Consider the following 26,592-nt stretch of genomic DNA (forward strand, 5'->3'; position numbering starts at 1 on the left):
AATACCTGAGCCCTCAGCGGCTCTGGCCTGACTGACATCTCTGTACAAAGCAGGTACCAGAACACGGCACAATCCCACACCAAGGAAACCATCTCCCTTGGTCTTGGGCTCACCTCTGGCTCCTTACAGGCCTGACAAAGGAATTCCTGTTTCTACTCCAGTGCAGTGTATTTGCTCATCAATTCAGCACTCATCACTATTCTCCTTGAAGTCACCCCTGATCCTCCTGCTAGGGGAGACTCTCTCTGGAATAAGATCCGTACCAGTGACTACGCCGGCAGAATGATCGGATTTCTTTGCAAACCTCACCGGTGAGAACGTAAAGTTGCTGTCTCCCTTAAAAGTGTCAGCTGGCTAGCTGACTTACCTGTGTTACAAACTAAAAATGCAAGGCTTCCTGGATACTCCACAGACTCATAGCAGTTGATAAATAATTTCTAGTTTCTAATCAACCTAGAAAATACTTATTCAGTCATTAAGAACTTTGAAGCTTCATCTCTGCCCATTTTCTTAGAAATCAGTAGGGGAAAAAAAATCCTCTTTCCGCTCTGCCTGAAATGAGAAAGTTTCATTTCCTAACATGCAGCCTGTCTCAAAGACATGTCCAGGCTCTCCCCTGGACTGCTCTGCTCCCAGCATTTTAAGTGTACGAGTGCAACTCTCGATGTGTGACAGCCAGCCAGTCTTTACCCACCCAAACCTGGATGCAGGCTCAGGACTTTTCAGAATTAAAGAGAACATGTTTGCCAGAACATTGTGTTGCAAGAAAAATAAAACAACTCACAAATTAACTTCACATCAAATCAGTTTGGGCTATCTAAACAGCAATAGGAAAGGCATTAATACTCACCCTTTTCACCTAAGAAAGAAAATTAAACCCAGTACGAAAATCCCGTATTCTTTTGAATACCATAATTTTTTGCACTTTAATGTCAGAACTGTAAAAGATTAGAAGATGCCACCACAGAATAAGGAACAAACAAGATACTCAATTCACCTACAGATTTTGCTTTTTTCCCTTGTACTTTCAAGCTTAAACAAACTGCATTCCCTATTCTATTGGTCTACTTCTCTCAAATCATGATGTTGGCCTGTGGATCTATTATTTCATAGCAGTCAGAGGCCCTTTTAAGACAAATGGCAACACATTTCCTTCAGCTGAACCCTGTCCAGCTAATTAGAGAAAGGATAAGAAACCAAGTTTTTCAATGCTCTATAAAACTAAATATAATGAAACATGAATTAAATGGACTACAGAAGTAGTCTGTAAGACGTACAAAGACCTAAGCATTTCCACAATAAAGCCACTAGGAATTACACTTTAAAATCCAAAAGCTGTGAAGCTGTGCTCTGCCAAGATTTTACATCAGTGTGGAAACTGGTTTAAATGAAACTCCCAAGAGAATAAAAAATACATTTCAAAGTTGAACTGCTGTAAATCATCTGTCTGCTCTTTTACCACACACCTTAAATCTCTGTCCAGAAGCATACAAAATAATCACACCCTTCAATTTTTCTGTTTGTGTACTTTCTTCTCTTTATAAAAAAGTTTGTTTATTTAATTTCATGGTTCTAACAGGCTTATAAGGGATATGCTGAAAAACTGTTATCAGAATATGTAGAATTCTAAAGGACTGCTAAAATAGCCATGTAGTTTGCACTTAAAAAAATGCACTTCCTTTTGTTACAGATGCAAGTATTTGAATCAACCCAATTACGTTTTCTTGCCAAATACATTCAGCATAGCTAATGATTAATGAATATAGTGCTTTTCTTTTTATTCACATAGGCTTCTATCCAAGAAGAAAAGGAAGCCGAGTAATTGAAAATTATCATTCTTAAACATTATGCTGCTACTGGTGTGCCTTATCTAGTGCCTTGCAAAGTGGGAAAAAAAAAGAAATGGTCTCTACCTGAAGCAAGACCCAGTATTCTTTTTCCAGGTAATTACATTTTTAAAAGAGAAATTTTGCCTAAAATTCATTTTAAACAGCACACATTTAGTATTCTTGTGGGGCCATTAAATTCGAATGCCAACAATTAGAGGCTTTAGATTACCGTGAAAAAATATTGCTCGTAAGTAACATGGTTATTTGATTTAGATTTCTTTTTTCTATATTAAAAAAAAAAAAAGCCCCAAACCTATGACTTTAAAAATACCGCAATGCAAAGCTCTACTGTGAACCTAATTTTATTAGGAAACAGGGCAGACTACAAACGTACCTCTAAACTTTTGGTATCTCATCAAAAACTTCGTTTGACTGTCCTCAGTCTGCCACTGCCCCTCATTAAGGACTCGAATCCGCAAGAAGAGAAAACTCCAAGTTTAGAAAAAATAAATCACTAAGTAGCTGGTCTTTCCTTTTATTCCAAAGCCTTTGAAAGACGAGCAGCTGTCTGAAGACGGCATTTTAGCCTCATCAGCTACCCATAGGATGCTGCACGTCCTTTCCTCTTTGCTAGAGTCAGATTTTACAGAATGCCTTTTCTTCGCGGGTTTGTAGAAAGCCCAGGAACATCTCGTCTCCGCTCTGAGCGACTCCAGCCCGCGACACCGCAGCCTGTGCCTGCCCAGCGCCGCGCTGGCGCATCGCCTCTCCCTCTCTAACTTGCAGGCGCCGCCGTGAAGCGCAGCGGCTCCGCGGCGCTGCCGCCGGCACCGAGCCGGGGCTGAGCCGCGCGTCCCCCCGAGCGCTCCCGAGAGCCTCCCGCCGCCCGGGCCGGGCAACGAGAGGGGCCGGACCCCGCACGGCGGCCCCGGCGCGGGGAGGGCGGAGGCCACGGAGCGCCGCGGCTCCGGCCGGCCCCGCTGAGCGGCCGGGCCGGGCCGGCCCGCGGACGCGCCTACCTTTCATCGCGGCGAGCACAACGCACATCATTTGTCAGCGGCGCACGGCGGGGAGCGGAGCGGAGCGCGGCGGGCAGGAGGCGGGGAGGGGAGGCGGGACGGGCCCTCGGCGTGAAGCACCGCCGCTGCCTCAGCAGCAGCCGCCGCCTGCCAGCGGAGAGCCACGCCGCGCCGCCATCCCCCGGCCCATAAGAGGCTCCATGTGACCCGCTGACACGAAGCCAGCCCCGGTCCCCCGCCTTGTTTACACCGGTCGCTCCGTCCCCTCCCCTGCCGGCGCCGAGGGGCGGTCACGGGGCGCGCCCGGCCCGCGGCACCGCCCCCACCGCCCCGGGGCTGCTCCGCCCGGCCCGGCCCGGCCCGGCAGGTGCTGCACTGGGTCTGAGGGGGCCGGGGACAGGGGAGCGGGGCCGGGGACAGCGGGGCCGGGCCGGGGACAGGGGAGCGGGGCCGGGGACAGCGGGGCCGGGGACAGCGGGGCCGGGGACAGCGGGGCCGGGCCGGGGACAGGGGAGCGGGGCCGGGGACAGCGGGGCCGGGGACAGCGGGGCGGGGCCGGGGACAGGGGAGCGGGGCCGGGGACAGCGGGGCCGGGGACAGCGGGGCCGGGCCGGGCCGGCTGCCGGGACCGGTGACAGAACGGGGCGGTGGCAGCACGAGCGCTCCCACAGTGCCCCGGAGCAGCTCCCGACCCCCGGGTCCTGGCCCTCAGCTCGAGTGCGGGTTTGTTCCCCCACAACCTCCCGGAGTGGTGTTTTAAGTAAAAAATAACCGTATTGCCGCTGCATCTGTACCTAGTAGTCTTTGACTTGATCAAGCAGAGCAGCATTTACATTTTAAATCTGTCTGGTGATGGGTTCATGCTTTCTTAGGATTTACTTGGAACGTCTGAAGCTTGATACCGCTGCCGGAGTTTTCATCTATTCTATAGTATCAGATGTCACTGTACTGTCAGTCTGTGAGATGAAGTTTTGCATTCATGGATATACACACATCCACACTACAGGAGGGATAGCGCATGACTGAACACACGTAGAGACACAAAAATAATCCAACCTATTAAAAACCCTCACACTTAGCTGAAAATTGCATTAACAAAACCAGTATTTTTTCCAATTCCTGTCTTAGCCACTGGAATAATCTGTCAAGATAGATAAAACCACGCCAAAAAAGTCGATGCATTACAAGCTGTTTAAGAGTGGACAGAATATGCCATTTAATCGAACTGAACCACAAGTGTAAGTATTTAATGAAAATAAGGGAAAATAGTTTCAAACAGAAGCCGGGGGAGCCATCTTAATATTTGAAACAAAACCCTATATTTAGAAAGTTTTTATGCGGTGAGGACACTGAAACAATCTACTAATAAATGGCCCTTAGTGGCTAATTCTTACCTATTTCTTTAATGAGTTCTTAATACAGTATGATATTATTTAAATGTGATTTAAATGTGATTTGAGCCAATCAGTCTAGTCATTCAAGCCCCATTAAAGCAAAACACTGTTTTAAATTTTCCTTATTTAAAAAAAAAAATTAAAACATTAAAAATTCCTAGAGCTAATCTGTTGCAGTAGTGTAAATTTAGCAGATAACTTTGTCATAAAATTTTTCATCTGTATTTGCTATCCTTACATTAAGCCATTCCTACCAATAGCACATGTATAGCGAGATACTGCTCAGAAAATTTACAGTGGCAGCCCTGGTCCCACATGGGTTTGTGTTCATGGAGTTTTATCTGCAGCACGAGCTGTAAAGTTGCAATGTGCTGGACAGAAGCCTTACAGGGCATTCTGGACTGAATCAAATCCCGCTCACAATGGTGCTCAGAGCTCTTCAAAGCCTGGAAGATGCTGCTTTTACACATGGGCCAGCTGTGGAATTTAGATTAGCCTAGAAGGCTTGAAGAATGCTAAAGAGAAAAGAATGTCTTAATGTATTGTAATGTGGAGTTAGATCTTTGTAAACATTTTACTCTGACACAGCAAGTAATGTCAGACTGATGGCCTGAAAAATGTCACAGTCCATTAGCACTAGTTGTCTTGTCAGACATTTAACCTTAAGGTACACAGCATTACATTATTACTGATCTGGATTTGTTTCCAGTCCAGCTGAAATGCAACTGGTAATCTGGAATGACATCTGATGTGCTAAACGGATCTAGTAATAAGCAGATGACACAGATTTGCATTCTTACAAATACCTTACAAAGGCTGCTTCATAAAATTATAGAAGATTTGTCATCAGACATTTTAAGTGAGAAGAGCATACCTAAAATAGTTTATTTGTTATCAATATCCCATCTAAAGCCATCTGCTGACTTTTGAATATGTAAACACATCCATTTGCACTTGGGCTTTCTGTATCAGATTGACCTCATTACAAAAACTCCATCCAAAATCCATTTCCTTCCCCATTTACCAAACTACTGCAATAGTGAAAGTCTCACTGGAGTTCAGACACTGCAGCAGTGACAACACAATGTGCCAGTCAAATAATACTGAGCTGAGTATTACAGTACACTTGACAGGCAATTGCTCCCACTGTTTGTGCAGCAGGGTTTCATTTGACTGATAGGAATGCTTCCCAGTTTCCAGAAGCTTGTCATCTATCCTGCTTGTTCCTTAAGCTTTTGATAGATACCCAAGAAACACCACAAGACTACAAACTCCTCACAGGAGTGAGAAACTACACCTCAGGGTACACTGAATTCTTGCCTTGATTTCTGCATTCAGAGACCTCCTGAAGATGTCAAATGTATTTATTAATGGTTCAGACTGACCAGTGAACCACAAACAGACCCTGACCACAGCATGTGCTCATCCTTTGAGCGGCTACAGCACAGCCTAACCACACCCAAACATCCAGGAGCTACAAACGTTCCATTGCTGCTTTAGGGATGGGAACAGATTGGGGAACCTTATCAAGCATTGCTCTGTGTTGTACTGATAGAAAAGGTGTTCAGCTTGTCAGCCTAACCACAAGCCTGTGCAACAATCTAAGGGAAACAACTGTTTCCAGAAATGTTTTCAACCCTGCTGCAAAACAGAGAAGTGTTAAATTGCTACCAGAGAAAGGGGAAACACCTAGGATAGCTATTAGCGCTGGTAATGCAAGAGACACTATTAATTGAGTATTCTAAGCACAGGACAGAAAACACTGAGAAGCTCTCCTCCCTCCACCTCTTTTTAAACCTACTGAGCAAAGTAACAAATTCAACTTCCAAGATGAACCAACAACTACTCCTAACTATTTGCTCAAGGACATCCCCAAACAGAAGGAGTTTAAATGCAACTAATTAAATGAAGATGTTTACGTTGTTCTGACTTGAAATGTGAGTGGGGAGCATTTCTGCAGACTGTTGGTCATGTTTTGCATTCTTGCCTAAGCAAAGCTGCATAGTTAGGCTTAATTTAGGAATAATTTTGAGACCTCCTTATCACTAAAATTTAAGTTTTGAATAATAAATATGGGGCATAACCACCACTCTTCTTCCCTACCTAGCATTGAGGAAAAAAGCATTCTTAAAAAAAGAAAATGTGTCATGTAATCACCCCCTGTCTGAAGGAGGTTCAGCCACATAGAAGAAGCTGTCAAACCACTCTGAGGTACAGCATTCACCCACTGCTCTGTCACTGCTGCAAACACAACTGCATGCAAACCTCTTGCAGGGCAGGGGCTGCATGCTGCATTCTCCCACAGAGATGAAAACCTACTTACTGGGAAGGAAATGTGATATAAGAACACTTCAATAAATCATCCAGAGCCTCCACATTTTTTAGCTTTAGCAAAGACAACTTCACTTTTTAAAAGATGACCTAGGGCTAGTTTCACATATATGTTTTCACTTAAAAAATGAGCTTAGACTGGCAGTATAAATCCACATAATCATGCATATTTTTAATTGCTTTTCTGAAGTCTTCATAGGCTTGCAATGATATAAGTTCTTTAAAATGTTTAGGAAATCTTACATTGATTCAAATAGGCAGCAGTTTAGAAATGCTCAAGTACTTTTAAATACTTTTCATATAGAAAATGTTGAAATTTTCTTTTCAACATTTAAATAGATCCTCTGAGGGGTTAAACTCTGCCCAGAGATGGTGACAACAGCAGCTGGTAAATGGGAAGAAGCAGGTGATACTGAAAGCAAAGCCTTTCTCCAATTGCAACCCAATCACATGTCCCATCAGGTGAAGCATTCAGCTCCCAGCTCATACTAGTGTTGCAGGTCTAGATGTGATCAGAGTTTAAAACATACAACCAATTCCAAGCATTAGAACACTTTGGTTTTGCCCTTTTGGCTTCTTACTCAACAATAGCCATATGTGAAACCATGCAGGTGCAGCTATCACAACATCCTTTTTTATCAAATACACCCAAAACCAAGTGCAGGGAAACTGCAGCTCTAAATAATCTTTAGAAACACAATTCACAATTCTGTCCACCCTGTTGGCAATCAATTTTTAAGTGGTTTTCAAGTGATATATGCAACACCCCCAAAAAGAAAATGATTGCTCCTGAACACATATCCCCCTCTAGATTTAGTGGTATTTTAGTCTTCATTTATTTCTAGCCCTCCAAGTAGCACACTGTTGAAGATGAATGTAACTGAGGTTGTCCTCATTAAGTTGCCTCTTTTCATCTATTTAAAACTGTGACTATGCTGACCCTGCAATCATTTCATTTTGCTTCAGACAAAATCCCTGCCTCAGTTCCTGCTGAGGAGGTGTGCTTTTGTGCCGCGTGGGCCTACAGCTATACGTCTTAATCAAGCCATTTTAGAGACTACTCCACAACTCCCAATTAAGTCCGTTGCTATTCCCAACTGTTGAACTGCTTGCTATGCTCTGCCAAACAGCTGCTGCAGCTCTGCACCTGGTGAAATTAAGTATGAGTTGACAAAATATTTTGGGGTTCATCTGGATGAAAGGTAAGTCCAAAGTCATTATTATCAGCTAGGCATGCTGTTAGTAGCAAAAGATTTTAAAGATCTAGTCAACTGAATTTTCATCCGGTTTCCTCTCACCTTGAAATCCCTTGAAAGGCTATCATATTTGCTGCTTTTCAGAATTTAAGGTAACAGCAGTACACTTTGGAAAGAAAGTGATTAGAAAGATGAGATTATCACAAATTCATCATATCAAACCAGACCTGGTGGCCTCCCCTTTTTGTCTACACCTAAAAAGGCATTATGAAATGACTGGTATTGGATTACTGATCACACAGCCACTGTAGAGTCCCTGTTTGATCATGGAGAGATTCTCATTTATACAGTTTTGAAGGATCAAATCTTCCTACAACACCCTGACGTTAATGTTGCCAAAAAGCAGGAATTGTTTGAAAGCTGTTAGAGCTTCTTTCATTCATAGTCTTACCAGGTTATTTGGCCAGTGGTGCTTGCCAGAAACTGCAGCTATGTATTGTTCTGTATATCCCTTTAAGTGGGGAAAAGTCAACAGACAGTGTATAAACCAACTGCTGATTGGCAGCAGTGCAAAGAACAGCAAGATACTAATTATCCTTAAAGAAGTCATTATTAAACCCCTGTTTAAGAATCCTTGCAATATAATAATTTTTCAGAATAAACAGGCTCTCCAAAGAATCACCTTTTCCTACAAATCAACCGAGACAGAATCGTGCTGGTTATAGTAGAACATCTTCAGTGTATTTTAGAATCTTTGTAAGTCCTTTTGTTCCTTATCACCTTAGTGTAGGCTTCTGTAGCACAGAGAGGGAGTGGGCAAAGCTGCTCAGTTACCAGCTGAGCATCCTGCTGCTGACAGATGAGAGCAGCTGCCTGGAAGCAGAGATCCTGTCAGCTGGACAGGTGCTGTGGCCTTTCAGAGGCCTGCTGAGAGTAGACAGAACCCTCTAAGTGCTTTGGTTCCTTTCTGAAAAACACCTCAGCAGTAATAGAAAAGTTCTCACTTTCCTAAAAAGCCTTTGGTCTATAGCATTTTTAGGGGAATAACTGGGTTTCACAAAGTGTTAGGTCCATTTCCCGAACTTTTGTGCATACAGCCATTCACAGAAGAATTGCAATGCTCACAGGGATGCCCAAGACCAGCCTGGAGCATTTGCTACCCCCAGCAGATTTATGACTGACCTGACTACTGGCTTTAGATCATTAGCCAGTTATATACCAGGGATCAGTAACAGGGTTTTTTCCCATTCTCCCTGGGCTTCCACTTCTGTCCTCTTTTGCATCTTCAAGGATAGCCAAGGAAGGAGAAATGGTAGTAGTGAGCAGAGCATGAGATGAAGTGGGACAGGTTTCCTGCTCAGAATCTTCCTCATTAATGTGTCTGGCCAGATGCAGCACCAAGAAGGAACCCTGAAGTTTTCTGACCTTTTTCTGATGAATGGTTCAACAATCAAGATGATATGGGCATATCCCAGTGGATCCTCTGCCACTCCATGTGCCATGGCTATTCACAGCACTTCAGCCTCTTTATTTCCTTCCTGCTTATGGCAATGCTCTCATCTGTTGAACAAACTGAATGCTTCAGCTATTCTTAAGAATAACCAGAGAAATGTAAGTCTACAGCCAGCCAAAGTTGGACCTTCTGCCCATAAACTCTGGAGATGATGTCTGAGTTGAGTTGCCAGAGAACAATTGAAGCAGTCTCACATATGGGATGAGGATGTTCCACACCAGGAATATGTGTTGCACCCACTCCCCGACTGAGCAAAAGTAACCCAAGAGCAGCTGTAAATTTGCCAACATTTCAATTGCTCCATGGTCATGCCCAGTGGCAGTCAAACCTCCCTCTTACGCTATATGAGACCAACAAGCAAATTTTGCCCATTTTCAACAGTGCAATTAAGAATGTGAGCATTATCTGGACAGGTTAGCTGTGCTGGGAACTCAGAGAACTAATATGGAAATTATTTTTGTTTCATGTAAAGTAGAAGCATCTGTCCAGTCAAGCAAACCAAGCAGTTATTCTGCATTATAAAATACACTTTTTATAGCTATTGATGTTTCAGTTGGTAGTGCCACATGTCAATAGTGGGTTTGTTGATCACATTTTAAGGACAGCTTTCAGGACAGGATTCATCTAAATTGACACAGTCTGATCAGCAGCATCTTTCCTGTGAGCATATACATTATTTATACAGCTTTGCACTATAGAGTATTTGTGCTGTTATAACAAAAAATTTAAGATCTTTTACATTTTCTATGTCTCAATGCAAAATACAAGCTTAGGACCAAACCTGCTTTCTAGGACAATTAAAATTCCATGTTGAGACTCTCTCCAGAATTAAGTCTTCAAGCCACAGTTCCATGGGTTTCTAAGCCTGTCTGACCCCTCTTTTCCAGCACAGTGCTTAACAGAGGGGAAGTAAATACTGTGCTTTAGCATTTTCTCCAGTTCCTCCTCAGATTAATACTGAGCTCCAGAACAGAAACATGCAAGTCCAACATATTCTCTGATCATGTACCTACAGTAGACCATTGCTAATTTCTCTCATTTCTCGCTTCTTCAAACTTTAGAGCCACTTCAGCAACCTTCATTCCTGATGTCTTCCTTCACATCACCATTACATTCTTGAAATTATCAAAGAAAAATCATTACGTCTGATTTCATTAGTAAAAAATAAATGGCAGCTGATTATGGCTTTTAAGGCTTCAACTTTAAAGAAAACATAAACTTTCATGATCTATTTTCAAAAGTCAATATATCTTCAACTACTGTATTTCAAACAAACAAAACACTGCAAACCTACTTAGAGTGATAAATAAACAATGATACAGTTCCTGGGCATGAAATCCATACAGATAATTCCTTTGCATAATTCTGATTAATAGACATGATAATGTGACACTGTTGAAGGATACTAGACTTTAATAGAAGCAAAATGAGAAGATGATTCACTTACAAAGGAAGGTAATTATCTGAGAGCACTGTTTTGCTAATAATCACCAAGTTCAGAGAACACCTGCACAGAACCAACTTTGACTTTGGAAAGGGGAGTGCAGTATTCTAAGCTGATAAATTTGATTACAAAGCAGAGCATATAGAGCAGAATACCTATAGAGAATCATATATTGCTTCATCTAAAATTGTGTTTTATAATCTGCATTTGTATTAATTTAACTCATGACAGTATTTTTTTTATTCTGTTTAGAAAGCAAAACAAGGGAAGGATTTAGAAACCTTCTAATTTTCTGTTTTAGTACTTTGATCTGAGCTACTAGCACTTGCTTGATAAGAATCATTTTAAACTCATAATTTAAACCTTATTAGCATACACCTGTCTTAGAGGAAAGAAAGTGCCAGGCATTTTTCGCATAGGCACATCATTCCTAATTATTTCAATTCCATTCTAAAGGATCTTTGACAGGGCTACTGAAAAGCTTGTCAAAGAACAGGGAAACATTATGATATTCTTTCCCCATATCCCTTTCCTCATTTAATATGACGGACATTCTAATAGAATCAAGGCTAATTTAAGAGCTGTTAATCTTTAAGGATGCTGTAGCTGGGGAAGTTACCTCTAGCACAGGGCAGCTGCTCTTCAGGCACTTCTCTGGTCAGGTTCTAAGACATACACCCCCCTGTCCTTAAAACACAAACTTCTTCACTCCAAAGTCCCTGTGTTGCAAGCAGAGACACTTGAATTTTAGTACTGGATTGTTTGGGTTTTTAAGTGTCCGATAATTCAACAATGCTTTTAATGATTCTATAGATTTTTAGCTAAAGGACAGTTTTTTTTTTAACTGACTTCCGAAAGTCATTAAAAAAGTCTTCACTGACTTTTTGGGGTTCTGTTTCTATAAATCAGTGCTTTTGCTATTTTGGGAGTAATTTATCTGCTCTCTAGCATGAACTACTGAAATCAATCTGCACTTTTAGTTAAAGTCCATCATCAGAGCCGTTATATTTTACATTTGTTCAACAAAGTACTACAGTTACACAATCCACAAGAAGCTGCATGGTAACTGCAGCTAAGGTCCAGCCTGCTGCACCCATCTGAGCTGTCCTGAAACCCACGGGGCTGCTCTCACGGCTCTGGGAGGAACAGCCTGGATCCAGTGTGTTGGGGCACTGATCTTTTATGGACTCCATAACAAAGAACCAGGTGTTCTGCAATTTCTGAAACAGGTGAGGAGCTGTCAAGTAAAACTGAGAAGTGTATGAGCTGGGGTATGAAACAGTGAAAAATTAAATACCTGCCAAAGAACCAAAAACTCGAGAAAATAACTACTCACAGAAGTAGGAAGAAAATTAAAAAAAATAAATAAATTGAAAGATAAAGAAGGGTGTGCAAGATCAAGGTATGTTAAGTTCCTCTTTTTCAGCAGAATTACAGCAGCCAGAAGCTTCACTCCAGTTCACTGATCAAAGTGCCAGCCTGCTCACTGCTGAGGACAAGCCAGATGAGCGGTGGAAAGGAGCCCCTGTGCATATGACTAAATGGCTGCAATGCGCTCAATGAATGGATGGCACCATTTTTTAACAAATTAGAGATGAATGGAAGCTGGATCACTTCTAACAGAAGAACACTTCAAAAGGAGCTGAAAAAGGACTGAAGTTCAGAGATATTGATGAGATCTGCACCAAAATGCAGAGGGAGGAAGCTTCTGAAGCTTCCACTGCTGAAGATAGTTAATATGATACCAAGTGAACAGAAATTGATATTGGGAGGAGAACTACCAATGTGAAATAGATAAGGTATGGCAAACTACCTAAATGTGAAAAGTTAAGAGAACTTATGGTATTGTAACCCAGAAGTCATCTTCATTTTTCTTCACAACCTTCTGCTTAATAATTTTGAAAAATCATAGAGGAGAGGCAAATGGTAAAAATCAAAGGATACTGTGATAGAAGCAATTACTTAAGGATTACATTTTCCTGCAGCATGTTTCTGAACAACATGAAATACTAGACAACTCTTTCTGAACCTCAATTTGGAGGAAATGAGAAAATACAGTGTTCCCTGTGACAGCTTCTTGACTCTCCTCGGTATCTGTGCTGCACCTGCTGCATATCCATTCAGTACAGAAGGGAAATAGGGACAAGTAGCAAACGGGAGCTGGTGCTAACAGAACCTGAAAGCTCTGACTCCAAATCAAGAGCACTATGAGTGCTCAGCAATGCCCAGGACAGAAGAGATACAAGCAGCAAGTGCAGGCAGCTGCCTTCAGAGCTGGGAACATATGGGTGCCTGTGGTGGCTCTGCCAACAGCCCACAATATGCTGTAGATCCAAGGGTCACTCTCTCCAGTGAAAGTAACTGTATTAGATTCTGGAACTGGGAATTTTTCTCCAACACAAGGAAGGAAAAACTGAGGTAATTCTGGATCCCCAATATCTCTGCACATTTACACAGCCAAGGTCTTGGAGTCCCCTCTGAAAAGGAGAGAAGTTACCCAATGCACTATCCCTAGAGACTCCCAAGGATCTCTGAGGAGGATAAGAGCAGGGAGGAGTAACCACTCCTGGGGACTCAGTGCCTGGCTTTCCTTAGGACTCCACATCACTTTGTTCAGAAGGCAGGAGCAGCCTCTGAGGGGGGCCCATGGACCCTCCCAACCCACAGGGAGCTTTCAGACGTGCATTGACAGGGAAAATACACCATTCCACAGCTCTGGACATTTGGCTTCTTTCTTCCCAATCCTGTCTTCCTTGCTTCATCTGTATAAATGCTGGTCTTGCCATTCAGCATTCAAAGCTACACAAAAGCATTTATTCCATGTTAGACTTTTCCATACAGGGCTGGTACTTTGCAAAGAGCAATATGTGAAGATTCATAAGAGGAAATAAATGCATTATTTTCACCTTCACAGACTTTAGCCCTTCCTCTTGAGCTCTCTAGTGATCCCAAACTGAAAACATGCCAAGGCATTGCAATATAAATGCTTCATTGATTTTGTCAACCAAACAAGAAAACAAATGTATTCAGGCAATCATTATGTTTAAATTAAGCCTGAAAAACATTTAACAGTACTAAGAAGGAAAAAATACACTGAATTTTTATATTATGAAATTGAAAGGAAAAATTTATAAAACCTATTTAAGAAAAAAAAACCAACAAAAAGACAATAAAACCCAAAAAAAACCCAAACCAAAACAAATAAAAAACAAACCAAAAATCAACCAACCAACCAACAAGCAACAAAAAAACCCCAACCCAGTTTCCCTGACACGAGAACTAATTCTCATATCTGCCCACAAAAATCCATGCAGGATCAGTGGTTCCTAAATGAAAAAGGTGCTGTCTTTGTCAGGAGAAAATCAGAATATGTTTCATCCTGCTACACCAAAACCTGTAACTTTAGAGGTGCATCACCGATACTTTCTGAGTACTGATGATCACACAACTATGTCATTACATATTGTCACAGATATTTGTCTTTTAAAGGCTCAGATACTTGTTTTCACTATTTGCACTGCTGATTCAAGTTCTTTCCCACCCAGCCATTTGGGTGCTTTGCACATTTGTTTTCTCATGTAAATAGAAGGACGACTTAAGGAAGCAGCAGCTTGGCAATAGCTGGTCCTACCAATACTATGGTAGTTTCTTGGCAATTTTTTTATGTGCCATGATACTGAGTAGGATACAATCATCCAAAATTGTGAAATCATGTTCTGCCATATTTCGTATGCTTACTGCTGGAGATGTGACAGATTACTGATGTGATCCAAAATCCAGCAAAGGCATAAAAACAAATTTAAAATCCACTGGTAGCATGAGTAGCAGAATGCTTATGCTTCTCATTCTCCTAAATCAGGTGAAAAATCTCACTAGAAATGGACCCAATTATTCTCCTAACTGATGAAGATAAAATAATCAATAGGCAAGGACTGGCAAAGGCAGCAATGAACTGCTGGAGTATAGCAGGTTTACAAGAGCGAGGATTAGGATAAAGCAACACTGCAGTATCTTGGTGCTCACAGTGCTGTTATAAAAACCCAAGCCAAACACAACTGGGTCACATCTGAAAGCAGTATCTTGCCTTTTTAAAGGATATTATTAGTTTACTTCTGGATTATTATTTTTCCCTTATCACTAGGAAAAATCAATATTAGCATGAATATTGTTATTCCTTTCTGGTGATCCCGAGTTTTGCCAAAAGGGATCAATGGGAGCACATTCTGTGGTTTCCCCACGGGCATTAGGCAGTGCTGCAGGATGTGTGTGCACAGCACTCCTACACGTGCATGTCAGCTGCATCCCTCCAACAGCTGCATTTGCAGCTGGGCCTTGCAGGGAAGTGATGCTCAAGATAACTGTTCCAAAGGCATCTGCAGAAATGAGGGGCAGGACCATCAACCACTGCCTGATTTCATCAGGTCTCTTGCTGAGTTACTTTTTCTAAACTGGAATTGCTCCATATATAAACTGGAATTTCCTCCACATCTATGAAACCAAATCTGTGTTGTCAGTGCCATGGTTTGTGTTCAGGTTTGGCAGACAGGAACGAAGGGCTCCCTGAATAACTGTGGTGCACCATCTTCCCCTCTCTAATTCTCATAACAAACATGGTGGTGGTGGTGTCTTGACAAAACAAAATTAAAAGAGGTAACACAGACAATACAAAAGCTTCCCATCACATCACTCTAGGAAGTTTTTTAACTTTTAATTTTAATTTTTTGAACAGTAAATAGCAGCCAATCCTTTCTCTTGGTTTCTGCATGGCTAAGTATGGATCTTCATTTGCTGTCTCAGCATATTTTGTTCAAATACAAGTATGATAAAATAATTTGAGGACTAAGACTTAAGATCAGAAACTTAGCAATGGAGCTTATAATGTGTTTCATGAGGTGTCAGATGGCCTGTAATGGAACATTTGGAGTGGAATTCAAACAGATCTGAAGTTGTAAGAGTTATTCAACAGTGAGCTAATGAGAGCACTCCTTTATAAAATGAAGAACTGCAGAGTACTTTTATTGAAGCATATGTTTTTTGAAAAGCATTTACTATGGAAACTAAGTTCTATGAAAAGATCCAGAATATGAGGGAAACTACAGGTATGCCATCTGAACCAGCTTTCTGACCAGAGAAAAAAGAATTATAAAGCCTGGTGGTAGGGGGTGATTGGATAGGAAGATAAAAAATGCCTGTTTAACAAAAGCAATGTTGAAGCTTGCAGGTTTTAGTGATAAAGAGCAAGCTGTCGCACTCCTCCCCTACATGCATTTCCCTGGCTCGAGAATATTTCATTATAGAGGGTTTTTAAAAAGACTGAGCCATTTAGAGTGGTTTTTTCACTCATCATAGGGAATTGTAAGCTCTCCTGGTCATTTGCCTAGCTGACCTCCCTACAGAGCAGTGCTGGCAACATTACAGAAACGAGAAGAAATCAGCTCCACCAGGAATAGCTGGATGAGCCAGTGAAGGCACAAAATAGAAACTCTGCTGTGAAGTGGTACAGACCTGGTGCAGGCTCAGGAAATCATCACAAAGCAAGAGCCTTTCACCTCTGGGAGCCCCAAACTTACAGATTAAACTGCCATGTACCACTAATTAATAAAACTCACCAGAACATGAATAAATGGGCTCTCACTGAGTAAGCAGCTAACAACACTGTTTATACACCTGAAATGTGCTGTCGTGCACACCTGGAAGTTGGTAATTCCCTTTGTTCTCTGCATCTGTAGAAACAGCTTCATGCAAAAGGCTTAGTAGTTACAAGGTCACTAAGGTGTACTACCCCTAAGTACAGTGTCAAAATATGCAATTTATGAAGAAGGAGGAGGGAAAAAAAGCCCACTTAATAAAAACAATCTACTGGCTTTGCACATCAGATCTAGATGGAAAGCAAAGGAAAATCTATACTGCTTTGCAACTTCTTTTTAACCAGGTGAACTGAAAATGTGATGAGCTACACATTTCAATATTATATGCCCACACCCAAAGGGTGCACAAGGAGTGGAGAGGAACAGGACTGCATGTTCTTTTTTCAAATTGCACCTATTATCTAATATACCAGTAGAAACATTTCCCACAATAATGATATGCATACGCCTCAAAAGCTGTTTGTTTGGCAACCTTGATGTATACTTCATTAAAGTATTGCCTGGCACATCTCCTTGCAAGCTTATTGCAATGATTTAAGCAAAAAACCCAGAGCCATCTTCTGTCCACATTGTAAGCACAGGAAAAACCAAGCATGGACTGTCATTTTCTGAATGAATTTAAATAGCTTTAGAACCACAGACTGTTTACATGGGTGACACAGACTAAAGTGTTTGTCCTGCATCACAATACTCTCAAGTGAAGACAACTGGATTCTATTCTACCAGGAACATCAATCAATAGAGCTGCCAACTACATTCAAATGAGGAAAGCAGCTATCATTGAAAAAAGTCAAACAAGAGGCAGAACTGGATGCGACTATATCACAGATTGTGTTAAAAAAGTTTAAAAAACATCCAGAACTACTTGCAAATTGAATGAATTAGATGTGAAAGAAAACAAAAATGGTGCACTTGGAGTTGCCAAAGAGAAGAATGGTTCCATCAGGAACATCAGCAATTCTTTTCCACCTTAAGTAGGCTGGGAGGAAGCAAACAGTACCTTTGGGATGCTGTGTTGTTCCTGGTGTTTCTGTCTGCAAGCTTTCCATGGAGTTCAGAGAACACTTCCTCTTGCATATCATTTGCAGAAGACTTCATTGTGCAATCAGAAGCATTTATTTCAGATTACCTCCAAAAAGTATCAGCACAGCCCTACAACTCTGGGTGTTCAGTTCTTCACCTGGACATGGTGCAGGAGGGCTCTCAAACACCTTTGGCAAGTGGCACTGATAATAACGTATTGGTTTCACTCCTCTAACAGAGAACTGCCCTAAACACCTAGGGACAAACTGCTTTGCAGAGAGCCAAGCTGTGGAAGCAGTTAAAGAATGATGTAAAACAAAACACTCCATTCAGCTTGCAGTTTAAGCAGGGAGTGAAACAGAAAACATATTTCAACACACAAAAATGCTGCTAGGGACCTTCATATATTTATCTCCTGTGGCTTCTGTTTGGGTCAGAAACGACCACAGTGCCAAATGCACAGCACATCAGTGATTACCCATTCCTATTTATAACTCCCATGTGCCAAATAACTATGACAGAAGGCTCACCATAAACACCCGCATTTTCCATTTATAAATAATACACAGTTTGCTGAAAGGATTCCACAAATAGTAGCACTGCACATCTGCAGTAACATAGGAAACTCAGCAAATGTGCATTATTGGCAAGTTTTTAAAATACCTATAGGCAAGTTTGTGGTTTGACTATGGCTGCATTTAGTGCAGCTTGCATGATCCAATCTGTGCATATTTGCTGGGTGTAATGTTACTATATTTACATTATTAGCATATCCAAATTTATTTTTGGGAGGGTAAAAAACTGAGGGAGTGGTGACTGAGTCAAGATCCCACATATTAGATTTCCATTTGGAATAGGTTTCCCAAGGCATCTAATTTCATTTGCAGCATTGTATGTCTGGGACTTCTCCACATCTAATTGATGGAAAATATTATGTCTGTGTTTTTATCCAATTCCTAAAAGGCATTCCCTTTATATGGTTATAAGTACTTCAGTTGGGTATGCCAGCAGACTTTTGGTATTGCCATACCAAAGAAAGCATGCTGGATTTTCCATAATGGGCATCAATTCCTGCAGCTGCTAGGTCTTGGCTTTTTAAACTATCGACAGTATGTCCAGCAATATACCCTTAAATGTCAAAAAGAATTTGGAACATCAAGTATTTGAAATTAATTTCCTAAAGGTCTGTATGGATCAAAAGAAACTCTTGAGTTGAGACTGAGTCCTGCAGGAATGAGGGAAAAGAAAAACAAAATATCAGGAAATCTATTGCCAACTTTGACACAATAAGAAGGAATGAGAAATATCTACAGAGAAGCTTCACTTGTTAACACTGAGTCCCTGGTTGGGGAGGCATGTCAGAAAGAAGCATTTTGCTAGGAGAAATAAAGGTATTTTTAATTTAAGTTTACAAGGATCACATTTGCTCCTGACTTATCTCCACCCAAATCACACTTTACAGTAGGAATTACTTTATATCTGAATCATCAGACTGAAATCTGATTCTGCAGGAGTATGATAAGAAGCCCAGGGATAGGCATCTGCTTCATTCCAACTTAGACCAGCAGAATGGACCCACAGGAGATAAATTACTCTGCAGAACTGGAATACAGCTGGCATGCCTCTGCTCTACAAAATGAATCACTTTGGACCTGGATCACAAAAAGGATCACTGATAAAAGCTCTTGATGGTTTTAAAGGAAGTGGAAAACCAATGCAAATAGAAGATGTGACCAGAAAAAGAAATGGATAGATCCACAGCCCAGTTTCAATTGCAATTACCAAATTGTCTCTTTGGGGTTTACTTTGCTGCAGCTGTTGGCAGGGCCAGCACACAGTGCAGAAGGAGCTGTGACATTTAGCTCCTTAGCAGGCTGTTCAGCAGCTCAGTGATCCATCCAGATCTGCTGCTCTGAGCAAGGCCCACCCACACTACAGCAGATGAAAGAACACTCCAGCCAAGGTGCTCCAATTGCTGTTCAACTCCAGAATGGCAACAAACAGCTTACTCATAAACTACAGATCCAAAACCCAACCAACTTTTTGCATAAGTAGGAAATCAATTACATATGTGATTTCTGAAAACAAAGTTAGTATTCTGGCTTTGTATTCACTTTGCTTCAGGAAGGTACAATTCAAAAGCTGAGACTGTCAGAAGCTTGTGCCTAATGTTAAAATAAATATGGTTTATAGACATTTTTTGTAAGCTAATAATTCAGACATGCTTATTTGTAAGCTAAGGACAGTATTGATCACATTAAGACAAGGGTTTAAGATCCTGCCATCACTACAAATAACTCCTATTAACTGAGTGTATAATGGCAGGACAGATTTTCTCTATTTTCAGTATTTATGGCATTGAAAGCTCTGAAGAATTACTGCTCAGGGAATTTCAGGATTTATTAACAAACCAAGAGTGAAAAAAAATCTGTATTCCAGGAATAAAGAACTATATGAAATTGCCATCTCCCACTTGCTGTACAATATAGACAAAATTCAATTAAACCCATGTAAACAAAGTTTCAGACACAAGAACAAAACCAATGATGCTTTTGCACAAAAAGAACAGCTCCTTTAGGAAAAGATGAAATCAATATACTTAACCTTTACATTCCAGACGATTGCCAAATCATCTCACTTTGGCAAGGTTTCTCATGTAAACAATCACCAATTAAATTAAAAATCTGGGAGAAAAAGCTAGTTACATTCCTTCTGGGAAAGACTTCTGTGGATACAAATCAAACACCAGTGGAGGATAAGAACACAATAACATTTCCTATAAATCCAAGGCTTATAGCCTCCAATCATCTAAGTCCATGCAGACCCTAAAAGGCAGTACCCTGTAGGAATATTCAAGCAAGCTCCAGACATGCTTATACATGGAATACAAACAGCATATCAGCACTTATCAGCAAGGTTTCTACTGGAACATGAAGAAAACAGTCAAAGATGCCGTGACACACTGAGTTGCAGAAGCCTGGATAATACACTCCCCAGGAGGCCAGGCTTACTCTAAGGAGGCCTTTAATAGCTCATCATCACTGTGGGCTGCACTTGGATTTTCACCAAGTAGTTCATTGCTCTGCAATATTGAATCTGGCAGTGCTGACTGCTGATGAAGATTTGTTGGAGATGAAACCAAGGTTCTAAAGTTTATCTTAAAATCTATCAGCAGAGGGCATGGGAGGGAAGGGGGGGTTAGACTTCAAAAGCAGGAGAGAAAGTTTCCCCATTCAGGGAGTTCTTGAGGAACAGCTCTTGATTTGGCTCCCTATCTTCATGGGACAAGGCTTGAGAGATCATAAGTCAGGAGAGCACCAGGACAGCACCCTGAAAGATGCATGCTTTTCCCAGGTCCTTGGAGAGATAACTCCCATTCCAAAGGGTGCTATGCAAGAAAAAAAGGCTTCTAGTTTGGGATGAGCAGGCAATGAGCCCTGTGGAGTGCAGCCTTTGACAGGTTCACTGTTTGGAGGGTGTGCCACCATTTCTCCACATTTCCGTGGACTATTACAGAAGAGATAACACTTGCATTCAGTTTTTCCCCTTCAAACAGGCTCTGAATGGAAACATACAGAGTGTTTCCTCATCAGCCCATCACACATGTGGAGAGTTCTTGGCACACACAACCAGCCTGTTTGCTCAAGAAAAACATACACACCTATGCAAATACAGCCCATGGCAGGTTTCTTCAATTATCATGTCTCAGTCTCTCATTGCAAAGCCTCAAGAAATCCTAATTTATTCTGCACTGTTGTTTTGATACCTGCATTTTGCAGCTAGTGGACATGAGACAACAGGAATTACATATGCCCTTGCCCAGGTCAGAGGAAAGTTTATGGCCAACTATGCTCTCATTAGCTTTCTGGCAGAGATTCTGGAACTATTGCTGGCCTGTACGTGCCTGTATTAACAAATGGTGTGCATAATGCTCCTACCACATATCTAGCTGGAAGCTGTTCTGGCTATGGCTTCTGCCATTTTGAGTATTAAACATGCCTTTGACAGGTTTAGGTGAAATATTAAAAACAGTCTCAGAAAGACAAGCTCAGATAAATTCTACCTCAACTAATTTTGGTTCCAGTTCAAAGAGGACATTATAAAAAGTCGTGTTTGGAATATCAGAAACCACATTACTAAACTAAATTTTGCAGTTTCTAAGCAATTAATAATTTGGTTAACAAATTGGAGACCTTCAGACTCCATTTCCTTTCTGTGTGTGTCAGTCAGGTTAACAAAATCCAGAGCAGAAAGAACGAATTGCCTGGCTCTGTGTTCATCTTCAATATTCCTGCCACTGAGTCATCTGCCTCTGCTGCTGACTTCACAGAATGCCAGTCTCATCATGAGCTAGTGCTGGCTTAAAAACACAGATGCACTGCGACAAAGCACAGTTCTGGAGAGGCTGTCAGGCACAGGAAATACTGATCTGTATTATCCATCGATCCTCCTCAGCTGGACAGCAGTGTTACCTTCCTGTGTGTGTTTGGCCCCTAAACTCTGTTGGGAGAGGTTCATATTCCTGAGATAAACAGTGAAACTTGGCTCCAAAGTGTAGCTGTGCAGTACAGCTGGCAAGACCTGCAGTGGCAGGGCCAGGACAGTTGTTTTTTCTCTCAGCACTAATATCATAAATTGGTGTATCAGGAAATCAATCCTTCTCCTCCAAAAGTTAGATTTGGTAGAGTTTTGTGAAGGAAGAAAGGGACAAGTCTTGCAGAGAAATAATCAAACCAGGCACTGCAAAGCAGTGATTATTCTCGCAGAATTAGTCTCTTTTGGGAAGGTGGAGGATATATGTTTAGGATGGGTCTGAGAGAGAGAGAGACAGGATCCTCTTCTGCCTGAATCTCTGCTGAGGAAACATCTCTTTCCTTTGTAACCACCTTCCTCTTGTCACTTAATAAGTAGAAACACTGAGGAAGAGCAGTAACAATGCAGGAGCTATCTGAAGAGGAGGCAAGGGTGGTATTTAGACAAACCACAAGTTCTCATGTTCATTATCTTCTCACCAAATGAAGTCTTCTTACCCACCTGTGCATTGTTCTCATCCAGTTGCCCTACTTCTGTTCATTATGTAGCATTCATTAACTGGTCCTAGGGATAGCAATTGAGAATGAGTAATTATCTCCCTAGCACAAAGAATAAGGGTCAGATTCTTAAAGGTGACTGCTGGAGGTTTAAAAAAATAGAAATGAAAAAACAATCAGGCCTGCTTTGTCAATTGATGGTGCATAAAGACAGACAGGATTTAAATAAAGAGATATATTTTATTTTGAGTCTAAAAGTTTTGCATTACCAAAGCAGATTTTGATGAGACACAGATTTCAGAGGCTCTGTACTGTCAGTTCTCCTTTCCGCCTAGATATCTATGGCCACTCTGTGTGCCCTTTATTCAGGTCAGTTCAAGTATCAGTGGTAAATAATTTTCCACATCTGTCTCAGTAAAACTTTAGCACTTTATTCTCACACCTCCAGGTATTGTGATTAGTGTGGTAGCAGTTTACCAGTGACTGAAGGGCAGAGCTAAGGCCACTGAAGGATTACTCATCTGGAACATATCAAGCTTGTGCTCTTGTGAGGTGGCTGCTGTTGTTACCTATGCTGGTTGTTCTTTATTGTAATACAAACTTTCCTGGCTGAAAATACTGCCACTGTTACACTTTATTTTAGTATTCCTCCAGTAGACTCCTCACCAGTAATTACATAATGCAGTGGTGAATCACAATGGTCCATTGTAGCCTACTAGGGCCAATCCCAATCCAGAACGTCTTGAACAACACCACAAAGGTCTCCTTTGCAGCAGTGCAATGTTTCACATACTTGATTTTTTCCTTCATCACAAACCCTGGTCTTACCTTCTCTCAAGACTCCTTCCAAAACAGCAAAGAGTGCTTCTTCTGGCAGTGGCAGGGCCTGGCCTTCTGCATAGAAAATATTTTTCCTAATAATAAATATATATGTTCTTCTATATAAACAGTTATGTAAAAAGCTTTCTATGGAGGAAGGAAAGGAAGAGAGGCTTTCCAAAGTAATTTTTTATGTTTCATGAAGCAGCTATTAGTAAGGACAAGCCTGGATTTCATGATAGAGAGGATGGACAGAGGGGAAAGGATCACATTTATGAAGTTTTGTAGTAAGGGGGAGAGCAATAAATTTGCAAAGTGTGAGCAATACAGTAGATAAACATTTTCTGACTGGAAATTGTTAGCATTAACACAAAAAGAACGTTAAGCAGCATCATCTTGTTCCCTCCTAAAGCAGTCTGAATTAAAGCTCTGTCTGAACACAGTACACTTCTTACAGCCTGGGTATATACACAACAAAAAGCTGCTAATAGAAAGTAAAGCAGATAAACTTTAGTGTCAGCAGGGGCTACTTCATCCCACAGAAATTTCAGTTAGCTGACAGCACCAAAATTTCCCTATTTGCAGATGTTGCCAGCAGCTAAAAAGAAAAATAAGAACATTTGAGAAACAAGTAGGACCCAGTGGGTCTGTGAAACAATTGGAAAGTTGTCTCTGAGGGGAGGGAGCGTAAAGGACTCGCACAGGACAGGGAAACGTGCAGCCAGAACTGGGGTCACTGGGACCACTAAGAGCACGGGAGCAGGAGTTTGAAGAAGGAGAAGTGCTTCCAGCAGCAGCTGAGGGCGTTCCCTTGGCCTGTCATTGCCTGGGCAGCAGGAAAAGCTCCTGTGCCCCTCAGCCAGCCGTGCTCCAGCAGCAGCCAGGGATCAGTGCTCACCCTCAGAGCAGCAGCACAGCACGAATGCAGCCCTCCCCTGCTGCTGGGAGAACAGCTCCTGAGGCAGCTCAAAAACCTGCCCCCAAACTACAACACAGAAAACCCAAAGTACTCAGAACTGCTGACCAGGGCTAATCAGGCTTATTTTGCCCAAAGGGTGTGGGGCACATTCACACAACACCACAGCTGGGAGCTGAGAAAGGATTTGCATCCTTTCAGTTTCTGTGTCTTGGTTCTCCTTCGAGGGATGAAAATGCTTCTCTGCTTTGTTGACTTTTTTTTTCCCCCCCTGGTAGTCACTACTGAGTCCTATATATCAATCCTTGGAATTGTTCATGTGAAGTATGAGAAAGAGAGTAAATTTAAACACTAACTGGATCCTACACGAACCTCTTCACAATAAGTACTCAACTGAGCTATGGCTCCTGTGTTGGAAGCTCACCAAATCAGTCCTGAAATGGGCCACACGTGTGCTGATCAGGAATGAAATAAGATATTAATGAAAATTTCAGAGCACTGTGTAAAGTCTTGGCAACAACCTTTAATTATTAGCGCCCTAGAGATTCACTCGATGTCTTGACTATTTTTCCATTTGCCTCTAATGGCAATTTTTATTTTTATTTTTATTAAGATTGAATTTGAAAAGCACAATACTGGAATCAGCAATTATCCAATAATGAGCTGAAAAGCACACAAGGCAGTCCCAGGCTCTCGCTTTTCTGTAATGCCTCTGCTTTTCACCCCTATACTGGGAGTGGAGCACTTTTCTAGAAATCCTCTTGCTGCTGGATGAAAAACAATTCCATATGTGTGCCAGTACAGATAAGTAATTATGAGAAGCAGACACACTAATCCTCCTCCTCAAAGCAAAACCAGGTTTTATGCAGCATGGGTTTCATCACAGTGTCTTTCAGGGGAAAAAAACCTCTGTCTAGGCTCCCTGTGGAAATGACACTTGTTTCCAAGCAGAACTGCAGATTTGCACTGTCATCCAGAAAGACTTCCAGAGATCTGAGCTGAGAAATCCAAGCTCAGAGGAGTGGTTCATAATACTTATTAGTAAGCAAACCAGACTGTGTTTAGGAAGCAAAGCTGAGATTCCTTTCCCCAGAAATAATACACTTGCAGCAGCTAATTGTTAATGTCATTCAAGTGCTTTTGGAATCACTAATCCTCTACAGCCAAAACTACCCCATTGTCTAAGTGTTACTCAGCTGGGGACTAGGGGAAGGTACAGGACTGGGGCCTAGGAAAACATCACAAGAGAGAGTACTAACAGTAAAAGTAACATAAATATTCCCTCCATGGGAACTTGGATATGTGGCAATACCATAGCACAGATGGAAACTGATTTGCAATCACTGGCACAGGCCTACACAGGAATTTTTTTGTGGCTGACATTTTTAATTGAAACTTTCGTAGTTATAACAATAAGATTTAGCAATGTGGCTGTTTACCTAAATGCTTTAAACTTTATTTACCACCTCCCCCTTCAATTGGCAAATTATACTGAAATACAAAGGAATTAGGATTTGTTTTTTCCCTGAGGATTACATGGTAGCTGGCTAAGAGAGATTCACAGACACTGCACTAAGGAGTTAAAAAGTTCAAGAATGCAGTGGTTAAAATTCTCTAAGATGAAAAATGTTACTACTCTGGGTGCATGTGAGCCAGGAAGGATGGGCCGTCTGTATGAGGACAATAGAGTATTCCCTGGCTTACAGCCAGCTCATAATTCACAGACAGGCATTATCAGCCAAAGTTAATTTTTTTTTTTTGATTAATCATCTGCCAGGGCTTGAGAGTTTGTGGCTAATTGTTCCATTCTTGACTACAGAATGAATTAGAGAACAATGTGCAGTCCTAAGCCAGGGAGGAAAAACATAAAGCAAACCCCTGAGCACATAATGAATAGTTCAGATGAGTTGGATACTTTGCTCCTCTGTTCATAAAGATGCGGGGAAAATCCACTGCTCCAAGGAACAGCACGCACAAGTGACAGATGTTAAATCCTACTCCCTGTGCTCTCAGGTTACTGGACTGATGTTGGACTGCTCCGTTTGTGGAATAATAGGCTTAAGCAAGGAAGAAAGGAGAGCAGGATTACATTAGAAGGTTAACTGAGATTTAAGAAATAACAGAGGCAGCAGGTGTCCAAGGAATGATGAATGGGCAGCAACATAAAACAGACACCTTTCATTATAGGTGGATGAAAAATACTATTTAAAAGGCTATTACAGAGCACTGCTTGTGACTATTTCTCTATGCTGGCAACATAAATTAAAGGTCTCTCAGTACCAGCTTGTGTAAGTGAAGGACTGAAAACCAAAATTCTCAGGTGCACCAACCACCAACCACCATTGTTTGTGCCTTCCCAGCCAAATCATCATGTTTCCAGTGTAACACTTTTTAAAGTTTTTAAATTCTTCAAAATGTATTCTTTTCAAA

General features: G+C 41.5%; 1 protein-coding gene across 4 annotated transcripts in view; it reads right to left on the reverse strand.

Moving 5' to 3' along the window:
* The window catches only part of RORA (RAR related orphan receptor A), a 355,366-nt gene that overhangs the window by 68,637 nt on the left and 260,137 nt on the right, over positions 1-26,592 (reverse strand). Inside the window, exon 1 of one of the 4 annotated variants that reach the window (XM_014251171.2) lies at positions 2,849-3,031. The exons of 2 other annotated variants lie outside the window; for them this stretch is intronic. In XM_014251171.2, the coding sequence (XP_014106646.1) occupies positions 2,849-2,879 (31 nt within the window). In that variant the 5' untranslated portion in view covers positions 2,880-3,031. Of the gene's footprint in view, positions 1-2,223; positions 2,294-2,848; positions 3,032-26,592 lie in introns of those variants that run through there. One more of the 4 variants, XM_014251172.2, reaches the window with a different exon arrangement.

Source organism: Pseudopodoces humilis, chromosome 16 (assembly GCF_049639895.1).
Source record: "Pseudopodoces humilis isolate 2021_Gansu_Grassland_sample_001 chromosome 16, ASM4963989v1, whole genome shotgun sequence".
Lineage (NCBI taxonomy): Eukaryota > Metazoa > Chordata > Aves > Passeriformes > Paridae > Pseudopodoces > Pseudopodoces humilis.